The sequence below is a fragment of the Mustelus asterias genome, chromosome 19, assembly GCF_964213995.1.
Source record: "Mustelus asterias chromosome 19, sMusAst1.hap1.1, whole genome shotgun sequence".
NCBI lineage: Eukaryota > Metazoa > Chordata > Chondrichthyes > Carcharhiniformes > Triakidae > Mustelus > Mustelus asterias.
Genome location: NC_135819.1, coordinates 42,040,375 through 42,058,853, shown reverse-complemented (window position 1 = coordinate 42,058,853; position 18,479 = coordinate 42,040,375). Strand labels below are relative to the sequence as shown.

Sequence of the window (18,479 nt, the reverse complement as noted above, 5' to 3'; positions counted from 1 at the left end):
AATAAGGCCATCGTCTCCCCTAACTGAATACCTGATCTGTTTGGCCTGGCTTGTCTTAAATGCAATATGGATGAACTCACATTTCTCCACATAAACCTCATTAACTATAATCTTACCAATGCTCAGGGTGGGATTTTCCAGCCACGCTCGCCCCAAGACTGGAGGTCAATGGACCTTTGCACAGTCTGCCGAATTTCCTGTCCCGCGTGCTACAATTCCTGTGGTGGGTGGGATGGGAAAAATCCGCCCCCTCAGTCTGTCTATGTCCCTCTGGGCTGGGATATTGCTGCCCTGCACATGGCTGGAATCGTTGTGGGTGGGATGGAGAATTTGACAGACCAGTTACAGGTCCACTGACACACGCCCGGGTGAGTTTCTATTGCTTTCCTTGCAAAGTGAACAGGCAGTCTGGCCCTCGCTTTTTTACTTTTTAGCTAATTATTTGCTTGAAAAGGTTATTCCATTTTTGGGTCCATTTGGACTCCGGTGTTTAGATTTTGGCTTTTGCACAGCCTTCAGTCTGAGAGGCAGTGAATGGCTGCAGCAGGCCCTGGAGGCACATTGCAACACAGAATAGCTGATGTCCTCTATATACCTAACAAAAAATTAAAATGCTTGAATGCACGCAGTCAATTACATAAGCTTTCCTGGTTTTTACATTTAAATCCTTCCTGCCCAGTGTTACTATTCCACAAATAATAGATATTGCATTTTTGTCATTTGCATAAACTACAAGATGCCGACTGTCAGGAAACAAAGTTTTAAGTAGTTATGTTTGTGTTGTTGGCTATTAGAAATAAGGGTGAGTTATTAACTTTAAGTGAGTTTAATTTAGTGTTTCTGTGTAAGAAAGGGTTAAAAGTTTAGTTAGATTCCTGTTAAGCAAGGGTGTTTAACTGTATGAGAGTTTTGGTTTAATTTCAAACTGTGCCTGCGTTGTGCTGAGAGATTTTAACAACGTGAAAAGTAAACAGGAGCTTAAAGAAAGACTGAGCTGTTGCTTAGCAACCAAGGGCCACCTTTAAATTATAAAGACCTATAAAGGTGGGTCTTTTTGAGAGTGGAGTTTGGAAACATTCATGTGATAGTCATCTGGGGGGATTTGAGGAGAAATCCACAGAAGTTCAATTGGGTGGAATCTGCCATCTGGTTTCAGAGTAGGGTGTGACTGACCACAGCTGGCCTGTTGGTGTACAGGGACCATGTATTTACTGAGAACATTATAGCATATGGTATATTTTGTGATCTGCGTTCTTAAAATCTGCGTACAACTGTGAACGTAAGTGGGAGTGAAGGAGTTTTGTAATATAGTCAACGTTTTTCACGTTTAGTAAATGTTTTCTTTCTGTTGTTGAAAGCTAATTGGCAATTCTGTGACTCTGTTCATCCACGTTTTATAAAAAAAAGTAAAAGTTACGGGTGGGGGCTGGGAGGGGTAGGGGTGGATTCTCCCAGCCCAGAGCAGGGCTCCGGGAGACTGAAGCAGAGGCTGTTTAACGGATTCCCCACTGGGCACCACGGCCTCTGCGCGTCTCCGGCAACCAGATTTCTGGCGCCATCTGCTCCTGAAATCGGCACGGAGCTGTATAATTTATGTAAATGATAATTTAAATAATATATTTAACATATCAATAGTAGGCCTGGAGCTAGCGTCTCCCCTCCCAGGACTGGTTCACTCTAGCGGGGTTTACAATAGGTTCCCACTAGCGGGGAGCTGGCGGCCGGACCATGCTGAGTGAAGAGGGTCCATCGAGGCCCTTCAGCAAGTTAAGGGTGAAGAGATGCCCCCTGGGCATTGCAGCTTGGCAGTGCCAGCCTGACCCCCTGGAACTGCCCAAGAAGCAAAGTAGCAATGCCCAGGGGCACCTTGGCACTGCCCATCAGGCATCGGGCGGTGCCAAGGGGTAGGGCCTTATGGGGGCAGGGCCTAATGGCGATCGGTGGTGGTGGGGGGTCCTGCTGCCACTCTGCACTGGGATAAGTGACAGAGGGAGGGAGGCTAATGATCGGGGCTGGCCATTGGGGTGGGTGGATGGAGGGTTTAGTCTGCCGGGGGCATTGGATGCGGTGGTTGGTACTGCGGCAGGGGGGGGGGGGGGGGGTGGGTGTTGTGTCGTCACTACCTATGGGAAGGAGGGAGATGAGGACTGCTAGGGTGGTTGGGGGGATATTGAGGCTGGCCCAGACATGTTTAGGGGGCCAGCGATTGGGCCATGGGGGAGTCTGAGGGTCAGCGATGAGCAGAGGCTACTGGGGGCTACTATGCATCCGCCGATCTTAACGCTGACAGTTCAGCACATGCACAATGGTCCACTCAGCGCTATGCTGCCGGCCTCTCCAGCGGGAATAGCCACCAAAACCCCCCCCGCCGCCTGCCCGCCCCACTGATTTGTCACGTGATTCACGCTAGTGCACTCTGTGGTGCACAGAGTGTGGGAGATTCATTTTCAAACTCCTGCTGAAACAATCCATGGGTTTTACTTCAGTTTTTACGTGAATTCGACACTTAGAATTTTTTTGGGAGAATTGCTCCCCCCCCAAATGGTCTTTTGAGTGAGAGTTCCATTCTTGTCCAGTAATAATGTCAGCTGGGATGGTAACACTACCCGTGATGAGTTGATATCTATTGTACATCTGTCAGTACCGGCAGAAGGTTCTGGAGGCAGTGCAGGAGGATGTGATGTCCGGCGAGTGTCTCCTAAGGATTTTGCCACCGCAGTCTGCTCAAGTTACACCAGTGAATATTTGTTGGGACTAATGTCTATTAATTATAAAATATCTTTCGCACAATTTATTAAATAATTTCACCAGGTAGTTCCTGCAGGCACGTTTTAACTGCTCTCTCCAACTGAGGAGTCACTGCAAGAACACAAAGTCCAGGTTTTGCGTTCCCAAATTTTATAGTTATGGCAACAGTCTGTTGGATTCCTTTTAAATAATTGTACTGGGGACGGAGTTTTCCCAAGTGTCATTTCAGGAGAGAAAGCTGGTGTGATTCGGGCTGGCCATCAGACCACAATTTCCCCACACTTAGCGACTGGTGAGTTGGCACCAGTTTTGATTAGAGTGGGGCCTAAACACACCGATAAGCCTGGCTCCTCAGAGGCTGGGCATCGTTTTTAAAGGGTGCCCTGATCGCAAAGTGAAATTGAAGGCCCGCCTTCTTCCCCCCCATCCCTCCTCCCTCCCCCCATCTCTCCTCCCTCCCCCCATCTCTCCTCCCTCCCCCCATCTCTCCTCCCTCCCCCCATCTCTCCTCCCTCCCCCCATCTCTCCTCTCTCCCCCCGTCTCTCCTCCCTCCCCCCATCTCTCCTCCCTCCTCCCATCTCTCCTCCCTCCCCCCATCTCTCCTCCCTCCCCCCATCTCTCCTCCCTCCCCCCATCTCTCCTCCCTCCCCCCATCTCTCCTCCCTCCCCCCATCTCTCCTCCCTCCCCCCATCTCTCCTCCCTCCCCCCATCTCTCCTCCCTCCCCCCCATCCCTCCTCCCTCCCCCCATCCCTCCTCCCTCCCCCCATCCCTCCTCCCTCCCCCCATCCCTCCTCCCTCACCCTTCCCACGTTGAAGGGATGTTTGTCCATCACCTTGCCAACAAAAACTGCTGGCATTGGAGTCCTCCCAATGGGGTTCCCCCCCTGTCCCAACCCCCTTGGCACTGCCCCCAACACCCTGGCTGTGCCCACCTGGCAATGCTGGGGTGCTGGTTGGCAGTGCCAGGCTGGCACTGCTAGATGAGCAATGCCCAGCCATGCCCCGAACACTGGGGGCTTCAGTAGCCTCCGAACCCAACCCCTCACGCCCGGTGTCAGTTTGTGGAGATCAGTAGTGATTCCTGCCAGGTCCTCGCTGCGCCTGAGGGTCAGAAAATGCCGGAAGCTGGGAGGATTCAACGCTAAACGCCTTACCCATGATTCTCCAGCCCCACCCTGCTCTAACGTGTTTTGCACTGTGTGTGATGCAGCCGGAAAATCGAGGCCAAGACTTTATCTCCTCAGGAAAATTTAAACAGCAGTTTTATTTTAAATATAAATCTGAAATTTTGGATGATTTGAAATTATTCTAAAGTTACGGACTTTAAACCTATGATGAACATTTCAGTCATGAGTATTATTCAATAAACTGAGCAGCAAGTAAAATATTAAAATGTTACTCTTGGCTCTTGCTGGAAATCTTAAATGTTTCCGAGTAAAACCTAAGGGCTCTAAACAATGTTACATTTGCATAATTGTCAGTTGTAATCTTGGAAAATAGCAATTAAGTGCTTGTTAGATATTGTCAGTGCAACTTAAGTACCACTTCTTCATTTTTGCAAATTATTTTTCTATTACTAAGCTATTTCAAAAATATTGTGCTTCAAAATGTCAACTAAGTATCAGATTGTTTAATGATGTTAGTTCCTAAAAGTGATGTGGCGAGTCTCACGTGTCAAGTGCTCCCTCAGAAAAATCAATGATGTGATTCACTAGAGGAATCTGCCGCAATCAGTCTTACCTAATGAGCAGGGTTTAATCATGTGCTTGATATTTTAAGCATTGTGACGACTACAGATCTGAAGGTGAATTTTCCACATTGGAGCCTTGCTTATTGGGGCACTGTCAGGAACTTGCATGGTCATGGTTACAAAGCAGGATGGTCATTCAGTTCGTCTTGATTCATCGATCGGGAGAGATCCGAACACCACTCTATTGTAGCATCCAACTGATTCCATGGTCTGGACTTGGGTTGTCCAGACAGGTGAGAGAGTTGGAATGGGAAATGTGTCATCCACTCACTCCTGCCCCCACTGTCCCAGCAGGCTGATCAAGCGTTAGGCAGCCAATTTGCATTGGGAGGGTGGGGGCTTCGCACCCAATGGGGGCATTAATGCTGGGATGTCAGGCAGGAGAGAGTTCATTCTAAACTCTAAAGCCAGTGGATAAATAGTCTAACAACACCCAAACACTACCATCGTCACCAGCAGACGCTGCTGCTACAGGTAGTCATGGTCCCATAGGCAGGTTTTTCCATCAACCCTTGTGTCACCTTCTCAAAACTGGCGGTAATCACTCCCAAACCTTTTCCCACCCAACCCGCCTCCATCCACTGACTCTGTCTACACCTCCCGCTGCCTCGACAAAGCAGCCAGCATAACTAAGGACCCCATGCACCCCGGACATTCTCTCTTCCACCTTCTTCTGTCAGGAAAAAGATACAAAAGTCTGAGGTCACGTACCAACCGACTCAAGAACAGCTTCTTCCCTGCTGCTGTCAGACTTTTGAATGGACCTACCTTGCATTAAGTTGATCTTTCTCTACACCCTAGCTATGACTGTAACACTACATTCTGCACTCTTTCCTTTCGGAAAGGGGCGGCACGATAGCACAGTGGTTAGCACTGCTGCTTCACAGCTCCAGGGTCCTGGGTTCGATTCCCGGCTCAGGTCACTGTCTGTGTGGAGTTTGCACATTCTCCTCGTGTCTGCGTGGGTTTCCTCCGGGTGCTCCGGTTTCCTCCCACAGTCCAAAGATGTGCGGGTTAGGTTGATTGGCCAGGTTAAAAATTGCCCCTTAGAGTCCTGGGATGCGTAGGTTAGAGGGATTAGCGGGTAAAAAAAAAAGGGATTAGCGGGTAGGGCCTGGGTGGGATTGTGGTCGGTGCAGACTCGATGGGCCGAATGGCCTCCTTCTGCACTGTAGGATTTCTATGATTTCTATGATTTCTTTCCTTCTCTTTGTCTATTTGGCATGCAAGAAACAATACTTTTCACTGTATGCTAATACATGTGACAATAATAAATCAAATCAAAATCAAATACTGAAAACTGGAATGGGCACCAAGAAATTGGGTCTTGAACCAGATCAATAGATTGTTAGTGATTTTTTCGAAATGATGGGCAGGTTTCTGATTTTGGTGCCCGCTCACTTTCTGTGTTATCGGAGACTGGCGGGGTAGCATCAGATTGCTGACCCAACGTCATCACACCGTATTTTATATAAGCATGCTTATATAAGCATGGCCCACTGAATTTTTGGCTGTAAAATCTAGCCCTGTGCCTTTTTTTCCTACCGCTGTGTCTGGAAATTTATTCCGTCGTTTGCACTTTGCCTGACGGCCAAATTGCTATTATCAGCCTTAAAATGGGCTTTCCTGTTTCGAACTGGTGACCTCTAGCTCTATTCCCACAGTTTAGTTAAGCTAACATTCAACTTCTTTTGTACCCATAACAATCTTCATTGTATCCACAAGATCAAAGGCCAATGAAGACAAAGGATTTTCTATGTGAAAAATCACTGATCTGCAAAATGTTTAATAAATTCTGCAAGATAAGATTCCACTCAAGATCAACCATTAGCATTATGGTCATTAGCATAAATATTCCAGCTTTCCTCAAAGAAATACCATCAGCTTGAAAAGTTAACTCTGTTTTTCTGTCCCCAAATGCTGCCTGACCTGCTGGGTACTTCCAGCATTTTTGTTTCGATTTCACATTTCCGGCACCTGCTGTACTTTCTTTTTCATGGCATTTACAGACCCTTTTTGCATGATGATTTGATTTTCACCTCATCGAATCCCTACAGTGCAGAAGGAGACCATTCAGCCCATCGAGTCTGCACACACTCTCTGACAGAGCATTCCACCCCGGCCCTATCCCTGTAGCCCTATGTATTTGCCCCGCTAATTCCCCCGACCTGCACATCTTGAGACACTAAGGGACAATTTAGCATGGCCAATTCGCCTAACCTACACATCTTTGGACATCTTGTTCTACACGGAAAATGGAAATTTCCTGTTAAATGAACATGGATTAATATCTGATCTGTTGAGTATTTCCAGTGTTTGCTGTTCTTATTGTCACAAATGCTGTAAATTAAATAACACTTCTGTTTCAAAAGCTCCTTTGACAGAAGTCAATGTTAACAAACCAAATGATCATGTTTTTTGTATTCTGACTGAAACTATTGGAATTGGTAAAAGAATCATTCAGAAAGTTTGCAGTGGTTGAATTATACAGTCCTCCTGTATTTCTTTTCTGGCTTGAATTACTCTTAATTTAATTTGAAAGAGGTCAAGTTCCAAAATTGTGAAGGAGTGCAGGGAATATGAACAAAGAGTAATCAAGACTTCTGGGTTCTGGAGGCAAGACCCTCAGGACTATGTAAAAGCCATTTGGATGGGGTTTCTTGTTGGATAGATGAGTTAAAATGGGCAGAGTTACAGGTCTCCCTCACTGCATTCCCACCTCTACTTTTCCCTCTGTGCTGCAGCTTTCTGCAGTCCTTCCCAATTTGAATAATACTGTTCTCCCTTATTCTTCCTCCCAAAGTGCGTAAATTGACATTTTCCTACATAATATTCCATCTGCCAAGATTTTGCCCACTCACTTAACCTTTCTGTAGACTCTTTGGGGCTGATTTTACCATCAAGTTGTGCCTGTTTTTGGGCGTGAAAACTTGCTAAAGTCGGGCGTGAGGCGAGTAGCGCAATCTGTGCCCGCCTCCAAATGTCAATTTGCATGCATTTAAATTGACTTAATGGGCTGCACCTTATCGGCACTTCCCCCTTTACAGCTACATTCGCCTATCCAGAATCGGCACTCAACAGACATGCTCCACAAAAGTCCGATTCGGGTGCTCCAGTTAGTGAGGAGGTAAGCGCCGAGTGTCTGATGGCTCTCTGTTTGAGATCGGGGGGAGAGGGGGGGTGGGGGCGGTGGAAGAGGGGGTCCGCTGCCACTCTGCCTGTGATCAGTGGGGGGAAGGGGGGTCCATTGTCACTCTGCCTGAGATCAGTGGGGGGGAGGGCGGAGGGGTGTCTGCTGTCACTCTGCCTGAGATCAGTGGGGGGGAGGGGGAGAAGGGTGTCCGCTGTCACTCTGTCTGAGATCATTGGGGGTGAAAGGGGGGAGGGGCACACAATCTGTCTGGGTGGCAGGGGGTGGGGATAAGGGGGTCAGCAATGTTGGAGGGGTGGGGCAATATTTATGAGGGCCTGGGGGAGGCATTATCCAGCCCAGGAGGGATGTGGCAGGGGAGCAGCATTCTATCATTTTTGTGTGTGTATGTGCAGTTGGAGGCGCCAATCGGAGCTGCAGGATTTTGGGCGTGTTAAGCCCCGCCCACTTCTGGAGCACGATTTGAAATCGCTGATATTTTTGCAGGCAGAGTGTGTATGGGGGTGCCTCAGAACGGGTCTAAAAGTCGGATCTGAAACACTCCCAGTTTCAAGTTTGCCCAGCACTTAGAATCAAAATGGTAAAATAGGGCCCTTTGTGTCATCCTCGCCACTTGCCTTCCCACCTATTTTTGTGTCATCCACAAACTTGGCAATAGTACATTCATTTCCCTCGTCCAAGTCATTAATATGTTGTAAATAATTGGGGCCTCGGCATGGATTCCTGTGGCACTCCACTAGTTACAGGTTGCCATCCTGAAAATGCCCCTCTGTCTTACTCTCTGTCTTCTATCAGTTATGACGTGGAGATGCCGGTGTTGGACTGGTGTAAACACAGTAAGGAGTCTAACAACACCAGGTTAAAGTCCAACAGGTTTATTTGGTAGCAAACGCCACTAGCTTTCAGAGCGCTGCTCCTTCGTCAGGTGGAATGGGAGTGGGAGATCTCCCACTCCACCTGATGAAGGAGCAGCGCTCCGAAAGCTAGTGGCGTTTGCTACCAAATAAACCTGTTGGACTTTAACCTGGTGTTGTTAGACTTCTTATTCTATCAGTTAGCCAATCTTCCATCCATGCTAATATTCTACCCCTAATACCATGGACTTTTATCTTATTAAATAGCCTTTTGTGTAGTACTTTATTGAATGCTTTTTGGAGATCCAAGTATATTACATCTACTGGTTCTCCTTTATCTATTGTACTCATTACAATCTTAAAGAATTCTATTACATTTGTCAGACATGATTTCCTCTTCACGAAGCCATGCTGACTCTACTTGATTATATTATATATTTCTAAATGTTATGCTATTACATCCTTTATAACGGACTCTTTCCAATTACAGATATTAACCTATCTATTGAGATGCTTAGTACTGTGTCTTTGCAAATTCACAAGCTTTGTATATCTCCACTGAAATAAATTATTAAAAAATATAGATGTCTTTACTCGGATAAGAATGAATCATCTAACATTACCCCTCTATTAGCCCAGGCACGCAGTGAAGATATGGGTATACTATCTGAGCAAATGATGAAAGTATAGTTACATTGTACAGAAACAATCTATCTGACTTTATATACAAGATAATTCAGAAGAATGCAGAGTGGGGCAGCATGGTGGAACAGTGGTTACACTGCTGCCTCACAGCGCCAGGGACCAGGGTTCGATTCCTGGCTTGGGCCACTGTCTTTGCGGAGTTTGCACGTTCTCCCCATGTCTGCGTGTGTTTCCTCTGGGTGCTCCAGTTTACTCCCACAGTCTGAAAGACATGCTGGTTACGTGCATTGGCCATGCTAAATTCTTCCTCCGTGTACCTGAACAGGCGCTGGACTGTTTCATAGTAACTTCATTGCAGTGTTAATGTAAGCCTACTTGTGACACTGATAAATAAACTTAAGAAAAAAACTTAAGTTGAGAGCCACACAAAACCTCGACAGAACATTGGAAAGGCAACACGTGACATTTTGGCCTGATTTTCCAATGAAGCATCTTGTCAGGCATTAGTTGGGCACTCTGCTTTTAACACTCATCCATCTATTTGGAAATTATCCCAACAATAACCTTCATTTTTGCAAAAACTCCTGACCCATTATGAACTAGACATTGGGAGCTCACTGCAGAGAGCTTGGGAAGTCACACATACGCAGCCATTTAGTAACGCTAATGGTCCATTCAAAGAACTGCAACTACGAAAGGCAAGTGAACACATATGGGGTAAAATTACTGATAGAAATTACAAAGTGGATAATATTTTTAGTAAGTAACATATCAGTCTCGGCAAAGTTTGTAAATGAAACTGCCTGGCAAAATCCAATGGCTTGGTGCCTTAAATGTGAATGCAGGAAATGGTTAGGTGATAGTGTTACATCATTACATTTCCACGTCTATGGCCCTTGTACTGACTTTCTGGTCTGTTTTCTGAGTCTTGATTCTCAACGTGGATCTTCATTACAACTATATTGTTGCCTGTCCAATAGTCTGAAGCAATGAAAATGTATGGGTTTAAATGATAGTGAAGGTTGGAATAGACTAATATGCATGCACGGTAATGGTGTTCATAAAGATGCTGAGGTATTTTGAGGTGGGAGCAGAGAAAGCAGAATGATCAGCAGAGTGGCCTGTTTAAGGAATATGGATAAAGAATGAATTTCACTCTGTTCAATAGCTGAACCACTGCCTCCTGTTACATTGGCATCTGGTAGTACATTACCACAACTACTGAACCTCGCACTGACAGGAGATCATGTGTAATTTATGGGTTCCAATTAATTGGGAAGAATTAAAATGACTTGGCTAGGTAAACCTATTGATGATGTGGCCAAATGAATTACTCTGTGAGAGAGGAATCAACTGAAGTATTTTTTTTAAGGTACACATTGTATCCCACTCCTTCCTGAGTAAGTGACCTTGTTGTGAAGACACAAAGAAGATAATAAGAGTGTGACTATGTGTCTTGCATTTGACCCAAACAATAGGGTGAACCAGGGTGGTATGATTTCAACTCATTCCTCCTCTTTTTATGTTTTTAATAATGTGACTGAGATTTCTTTCCGTTATTCTTTAATTACCAGTGGATGTCTTCAGCACATTTTTGAAATGTTTGTGGTACGGTATTGAATTGGTACTACTGAGTGACGTGAAGCAGAATCCCTACTGAGCCTGCACCAACTCTCTGGCAGAGTATTTTACTCAGCCCTTCTCCCCCGCCCTATCCCTGTAACATCACACATTTACCACAGCTCACCCATCTAACCTGGGGGACACTAAGGAGCAATTTAGCATGGTCAATCCACCTAACCTGCACATTTTTGGAGTGTGGGAGGAAACCGGAGCACCTGGAGGAAGCCCATGTAGACACGGGGAGAATGTGTAAACTCCACATTGACAGTGACCCAAGCCGGAGTTGAACCTGGGTTCCTGGCGCTGAGAGGCAGCAGTGCTAGCCACTGTGCCGCCCTTAAAGTAAGTTTGGTGCTCCATTCTATTTAACAATTACAACGCTGAAAGCATCAGTTATGAACAGCTTTGTCTCTGAACTGTTTTATTTGCCTTTACGTTTTCTTTCATTCTTGTTACATAAAACGCACAATTTGAACAAATATTATAATTCACATAATAAATTCACGTGCTCACATTTATAATGGACAGAGACAATGTAAACTTGACACACGATAGTTACCACTCTTGCCCGTGGTGAGGCTGCACCAGTTTCTCCAATAGAAAAGAATGGATCCAGGAATTTAGAATGTGGAGGGTTGATGAGAGACGGATGCAAATGTAAGACTTTTTGTACATTGTAGATTAAACACTGCTTGTTTTTTGTCTTTTAGAACACAAATCAATTTCACCGTAGCTATTGATTTCACTGCATCAAATGGTAAGTCAAATACTTCTCTGTATCCAAACTGAAATGTTTTTTTTTCTAATCTGATTGGGAATCTTTTTAAAAATAAGTTAATTATCTAACGTATTTGTACAGAGTTTTAATAATCAGAAATGTCATTTGTCTTTGCTATCTGTCACAAAGGACTATTGCTCAATAATATTCATTGACAACCCTTTGTACATTTAGCATAACGGTGGTGGAGGCGGATTCGATCGGGTCTTTTAAGAGACTTTTAGATAAGTACATGGAACTTAGTAAGATAGAGGGTTATAGGTAAGCTTAGTAATCACTAAGGTAGGACATGTTCGGCACAACTTTGTGGGCTGAAGGGCCTGTATTGTGCTGTAGTTTTTCTATGTTTCTATAACGTGAGCGAAATTTAGCAATTATTAGTAATACTTCATTAAATCATTTGAGCAGTTTGGTATCGAGTTTGAGTTGTTGTCAGCTACAAGAAAAGACGCTTTACAAGGTGAAAAAATTGCGGTAGAGATTTGTTAGCTTGAAGCCTGCTGATGTTTTAATTATCTGCAGATGGAAGGATACGTTTGAACTTTAGAACAAATGATCACTTATATACAACACTGCTTAAAAAGTTCTGCGGTGGTGGAGTAAAAATGTAACAAGAAACTTAGGAAGAAAGGTACATGATAATAACAGAGAGAAGTTCTTGTAGAATTTTATATTTTGTGGTAATCACGGAATTGGATGAGGGGGGTTTCTAATCCTCAGTTAGAGGTAGTGTCAAATAACTTCAAGTTTTAAAGTTTATTTATTCGTGTCACAAGTAGGCTTATATTAACACTGCAGTGAAGTTACTGTGAAAATCCCCTAGTCACCACACTCTGGCGCCTGTTCGAGTACACTTGAGGGAGAATTTAGCATGGCCAGTACACCTAACCAGCAGGTCTTTCAGACTGTGGGAGGAAACCGGAGCACCTGGAGGAAACCCACAAAGACATGGGGAGAATGTACAGACTCCGCAGAGACGGTGACCCAAGCTGGGGATCGAACCAAGTTCCCAGCGCTGTGAGGCAGCAGTGCTAACCACTGTGTCACAGTGCAGCCCAGGAGGTCTAGTTGCAGGGGTGATGGGTCTTGGGAGTAAGTTGAGATGGCAGGAAGGGTAACAGATAAACTTGGTGAGCTGAGATGAAGCGTTCTTACCTTGCTTGGCACAGACGGTGCTGCTAAAGGCACTTTCCAGCCCTCACCTCCCTTTCATTGCTGTTTTTCCCAAGACCTGGGAAACTCGGCCAGCCAGGTTTAAACCTTGGAAGACAGGTTGAGTATGAAGCGCACACTGCCTCATTATAATATTTAAATAGCCCTCCCCCCATCCCACCCGCCGCCTCCTAGGAGTGGGCTGTTTTCCCGCTTTCTGGCTCCGTTAAAGCTGGAAGTAGCAGGTTGGGTTGTGTCTGAGATTTCAAAAACATTTTTAATTTCCCACATGCCCCCAGCCCACCCATTGTTTTGTAGTTCAAATTACCCTCAGTGTTCAGAACCATTGTGGTGGGAGGGGTATATTAATCACTAGGAGTTTTGGGTATGATTTGTCTAGCACTGACAGTGCTGCACCAAGTTGCAGGTTCGCTGCTAATATCCTCACAGCAGATACCAAAGCTAGTCCAAGAAGCTTGCAGCTGCAACAGCACCAACAATAACTTGCATTTATATAGCACCTTTAACATCCCAAAGCTCTTACTAGGAGCATTGGGCAGAATTCTCCCATGTGGGTAATAAGTCCCATGGTGGAGGCGGGAACGTGGAGTGCTTTCCGCTGTGGAGGCCAGTGGGGAAACAAGCCAAATCTTCCGATACTGACCTCATTAATTATGCACCTGGGGGTTTCGTGCCATATTCGGTGGATGGGCAGGCCGGATGGCGTATAGTCCGCCCGCCATTTTACCTGGTGTCATATTGAAAAGGCGACCAATACCACTGATGCACTATTGAAGGAAAAAGGTAACTCTCCTAAAAATGAAGATAGATCTCCAGGAGCATACTGAGACCAAACGATGGACCTCGTGAGAAAGAAGATGCACCTCCATGAACATACTTGAGCCTGGAAGATAGACCCCCTCTGGGACACCAAATCTGGTAGAGACTCCCCCCCCCATCCGCTGCTGTCGTGTTCCTGGGTCCGGGGCTGCCGGCGGACTTCACCCTGAACTCCAGAGGCAGCACCAGGCATCATTAAGGTAAGTCCTGACATCTGTACCCCACATTGCTCCAGGCATGTTTCCCCCAGTGTGTTTTCCCACCAGCCCGCAGAAAATCAGGCATGGATGGTCAGATCTTCAGCTGCATCCCATTAGTGGGATGAGAATTAGTTTCATGTGAGCCGCCAGTGGGTTTCCCGATTTGCCATAGCGGGCACCAGCGCAAGAATCCGCAGGAAATTCATGCCCAGCTTAAAACCCATTTTGGGGCAACCTGCCAAACTCTACCCCACTTGCCAGCCACTGAACCTGCCAGCGGGGACTCGGGAGAATTCATTATAAAACAAAATATGACACCAAGCCACATAAGTAGACATGAGGACAGAAGATCAAGGATTGGTGAAAGAGATGACTTTTAAAAAGAGTTTGAAAGGAGAGAAGAATAGGTGGAGAGGTTTGGAGAAGGAATTCTCGAGTTTGGAGCCCAGGCAGCTGTAGAGATGGTTGTTGGTGGTGGAGGGGTTAAAATTGTGAATGCTCAAGAGTCCAGAACTGAGGCAGAGATCTAAATTTTAGATTTAAACTTAATAGCGGCACAAAGCGCTATTGGCAGCTTACAGCTAAAAAGGTGTTTGATTATTTCTGAGAGACTGTGATTGATTGGGGTTGGCAGTACAGCCTTGAATATCAGTCGCACACACAAGCACAGAAACGAGCTGCCTCCTCAAGTAGTGTGCAAGGGTAGACGTAGCCAAATTTATTTTTTAAATTTTAATGGTGATTTCCACTTCAGCGTTGATTCCAAATAGGATTGAGCACTGCTCAGAGACTTCAGCTGTGCTAAGTGACTGGCTGTCTCATTTACGTTCTGTACTTTTGGGCAAAGTTTTCTGGGTTTTTTTTGTGCAGCGTGATGCAACGAGCAGGAAAAACAACATAAATGCAAATTACTGCGGATGCTGGAAATTGAAACCAAAAGAGAAAATGCTGGAAAATCTCAGCAGGTCTGGCAGCATCTGTAAGGAGAGAAAAGAGCCGACGTTTCGAGTCCAAATGACTCTTTGTCAAAGCTCAGCATGGAAGCTGCTAGTCCCGAGGGAGTCTTCCTCTGCTGTATTTTTAGGGTCTTTCAAAAAAAACTAAGGGGCAAGTCCCACGATGTCACACAGAGGGGATGAGCAACTTCAGGGTACGCTGATCGTTTTTAAAAAAGTAGAAATCCCAACCCCTAACACAGAAATCCCTTCTCCTGCCCCCATCAGGGAACTTCCCAGGGGACAGAGCCCGGGCTTGACCCTTTTACCCCCCTGGGGAGGTACTCACCTGTGTATCTCCGGTGGGTTCTGCTTGCCATGTGCACACTGTGGGGGAACCTGTTGTAACTTGCGTTGGCGTGCCCTCATGCTGACATGAATGGAGAATTTAATGGGTGTTGACTATCAGATGTAATAGCCTGATAATTATATGTAAAAAGGACAGCACAGTAGCACAGTGGTCAACACTGCTGCCTCACAGCTCCAGGGACCCGGGTTCAATTCCTTGGCCTTGGGTGACAGAATCTGCGTGTTCTCCGTGTGTCTGTGTGGGTTCCCTCTGGGTGCTCTGGTTTCCTCCCACAGTCCAAAGATGAGCAGGTTAGGTTGATTGGCCATGCTAAATTGCCCCTTAGTCCCAAGGTGTGTAGGTTAAATGGATTAGCCATGATAAATATGTGGGGTTACAGCCTGGGTAAGATATTCTGTCAGAGAGTCGGTGCAGACTCGATGGGCTCAATGGCCTCTTCTGCAGTGTCGGGATTCTATGATGATTTCTACCAAATACATTCAAATGGTGATCCCGATATTCAACATTGGGATTTTCCTTATGTCATTGGCAGGGGGGCTGCCAGAACGGGGAATTCCGACGGCGTAAACCACATTTTGGGACTCTCACTCCCGGCACTGATCCCGCCTCCTGAAATTGGGAGCAGAAAATCCCCTTCTTTATTCCTACATGTGGTGTGCGCGTGGCCGGCCAAGTTGTTGCCCATTCCTAACTGGCCCTTGAACTGAATGACTTGCTTGGCTATTTCAGAGGGAGGTTAAGAGTTAACCACATTGCTATGGGCCTGGAGTCACATGAATTTCAGATTGGGCAATGATGGCAGATTTCCTTCCCGAAAGGACATTAATGAACCAAATGGGTTTTTACGACAATGAGTGATCGTACCACAGCCACCGTTACTGAGACTAGCTTTCAACTCCAGATTTGCATTAATTTTAATTCCACCAGCTGCCGTGGTTGGATCTGAACCCAAATCCCCACAGCACTGGGTTTCTGAGTTTCTAGCCCCGGTGACATTAGCACAAAGTAAGGGACCGAGTGAATTCACGCACAGGTTATTTACTGACATCCGGACCACTTGATGCTTGACATCCACGTTGTGGCTCATCCTGTCACAGGCTCAGATCTCTGCTTGTTGATTCTTCTGGGAATAGACACTCGATACACGTTTAACACTAAAGCTGTTCGCCATTGTTGCGTGATGCGTCCTGTTATGCAAATATGTCAAATTAATTTAATGTGGGTGGATAATACATTTCGGAATAGATAGCAATTGTGTAAAACAGGAAAAGGTCTTCACTGGCAGAGGCTGGAGAGGAAAAGACTTTGAAAATAGACGTAACAAATGAGCTGCACAAAACCATTAACAATTAGGTGAATTTGGCATTAAATTGCAAATCAAATAAATTACAGGCAGTGGCAGTGCAGTGGTGGTCGTGATATCTCTAGAATTTAAATATAGCTGAGAAAAAGGACCAAACATATCAAATTTTGTGGCCAATACCAGGAATCGTATTTTATGATATGAGTAATACTTGGTGTATAATAACAAGCACTTGGATTAGTTTTGATTGTTTCAAAAAAAAATTTTTTTAAATCCACAGTGATGGTTGTACTAATGCACGTACAATATCCAAAATCCAAATGCTCCAAAACCAGCAATGTCTGAAAAGCAGACAGGTTTGTTGTTGAGACGTTTACTGTTTGAGCCATTGCACACCAGTTTTTATCTACTTGAAAAAATGCTCGATCAGCCTGAACGCAGTGGCAGTCTGGCGGAAAGTCCGGTAGCTGATCTGCGGCCATATGTTCGGTTATCTCCAAGCGTGACCGTCCCCAAAGAAAAAGATCAAATTGAAATTTGAGCAACGGGACATTTTTGAAATGGCATGCTGGCCTGGCATTGTCTAAAACCTGGGAGAATCCAGCATGGTCTGTGTCCCGAGGGTGATGGAGTTGGGACATTGTGTGTGCGCTTTATGGGTGGATCTGACAACCAACGGGACAGGCCTAACAGATGGGTAGCGGAGCTAAATGAACATTAGTGCTGTTCAAGGCCCCCTGTGGAGTCCTATAATCACTTCCCAAGGTAGCTGCATGCATTTACAGAACCCAGAGGTCTGCCACTGGAACTACCTGGCATTTATCCAGGAACAATGGGCAGGATCTATGAGCTTATTGTTTGCAGCTCCATTGTTATCTCCAGCCTCTTATCTGGTGACCCAGGTTCTGCTCTATTGTTCATTTTAGGTTTTCTGTGGTTGGAGCTGACTGTAATGAGCAGGACAGAGATACTGTCAGTGGTAATTGTGAAGATGTGATTTATTTGAAGATGCCTTTGAACAAGTCTCGAAGGACACACATACAGTGGATGCTACAGAGAGTCACCCAGTGGCTCGCAGTCCGAATTTGGAAAAGCTGGATTGGAGTATGATCATCGTGTAGATGGAGCTGCAGGTCAGCTCAAACCAAAGGGCAAACCCAACATTAGTTCTGACTAGGCAAAGGCAATTGTATTGAGAAAGCTGTGAAGGGCAAAGGGACAGCGTGCCTGGGAGGCTGTCCTACATGGCTCACAATGGCCATGACACGAAAAATTGGGCGGAGAGGTGGCAGGTGGAGTTTAATCCGGATAAATGCGAAGTGATGCATTTTGGAAGAAATAATGTAGGGAGGAGTTATACAATAAATGGCAGAGTCATCAGGAGTATAGAAACACAGAGGGACCTAGGTGTGCAAGTCCACAAATCCTTGAAGGTGGCAACACAGGTGGAGAAGGTGGTGAAGAAGGCATATGGTATGCTTGCCTTTATAGGACGGGGTATAGAGTATAAAAGCTGGAGTCTGATGATGCAGCTGTATAGAACGCTGGTTAGGCCACATTTGGAGTACTGCGTCCAGTTCTGGTCGCCGCACTACCAGAAGGACGTGGAGGCATTGGAGAGAGTGCAGAGAAGGTTTACCAGGATGTTGCCTGGTATGGAGGGTCTTAGCTATGAGGAGAGACTGGGGTTGTTCTCCTTGGAAAGACGGAGAATGAGGGGAGATCTAATAGAGGTATACAAGATTATGAAGGGTATAGATAGGGTGAACAGTGGGAAGCTTTTTCCCAGGTCGGAGGTGACGATCACGAGGGGTCACGGGCTCAAGCTGAGAGGGGCGAAGTATAACTCAGACATCAGAGGGACTTTTTTTACACAGAGGGTGGTGGGGGCCTGGAATGCGCTGCCAAGTAGGGTGGTGGAGGCAGGCACGTTGACATCGTTTAAGACTTACCTGGATAGTCACATGAGCAGCCTGGGAATGGAGGGATACAAACGATTGGTCTAGTTGGACCAAGGAGCGGCACAGGCTTGGAGGGCCGAAGGGCCTGTTTCCTGTGCTGTACTGGTCTTTGTTCTTTGACACGGATGAATGTCTCCCTGTGCACACATAATTCCAGAGGGACACA

The 18,479-nt window shown here is 45.9% G+C and overlaps 1 protein-coding gene across 2 annotated transcripts in view; it reads left to right on the top strand.

Annotated features, from left to right (window-relative positions):
* LOC144507907 (copine-8) overlaps positions 1-18,479 on the top strand; it is a 377,739-nt gene that overhangs the window by 284,172 nt on the left and 75,088 nt on the right. For both annotated transcript variants that reach the window (XM_078235393.1, XM_078235392.1), the window contains exon 14: positions 11,485-11,531. In XM_078235393.1, coding sequence (XP_078091519.1) covers positions 11,485-11,531 — 47 coding nt within the window. The remainder of the gene's footprint in view (positions 1-11,484; positions 11,532-18,479) is intronic.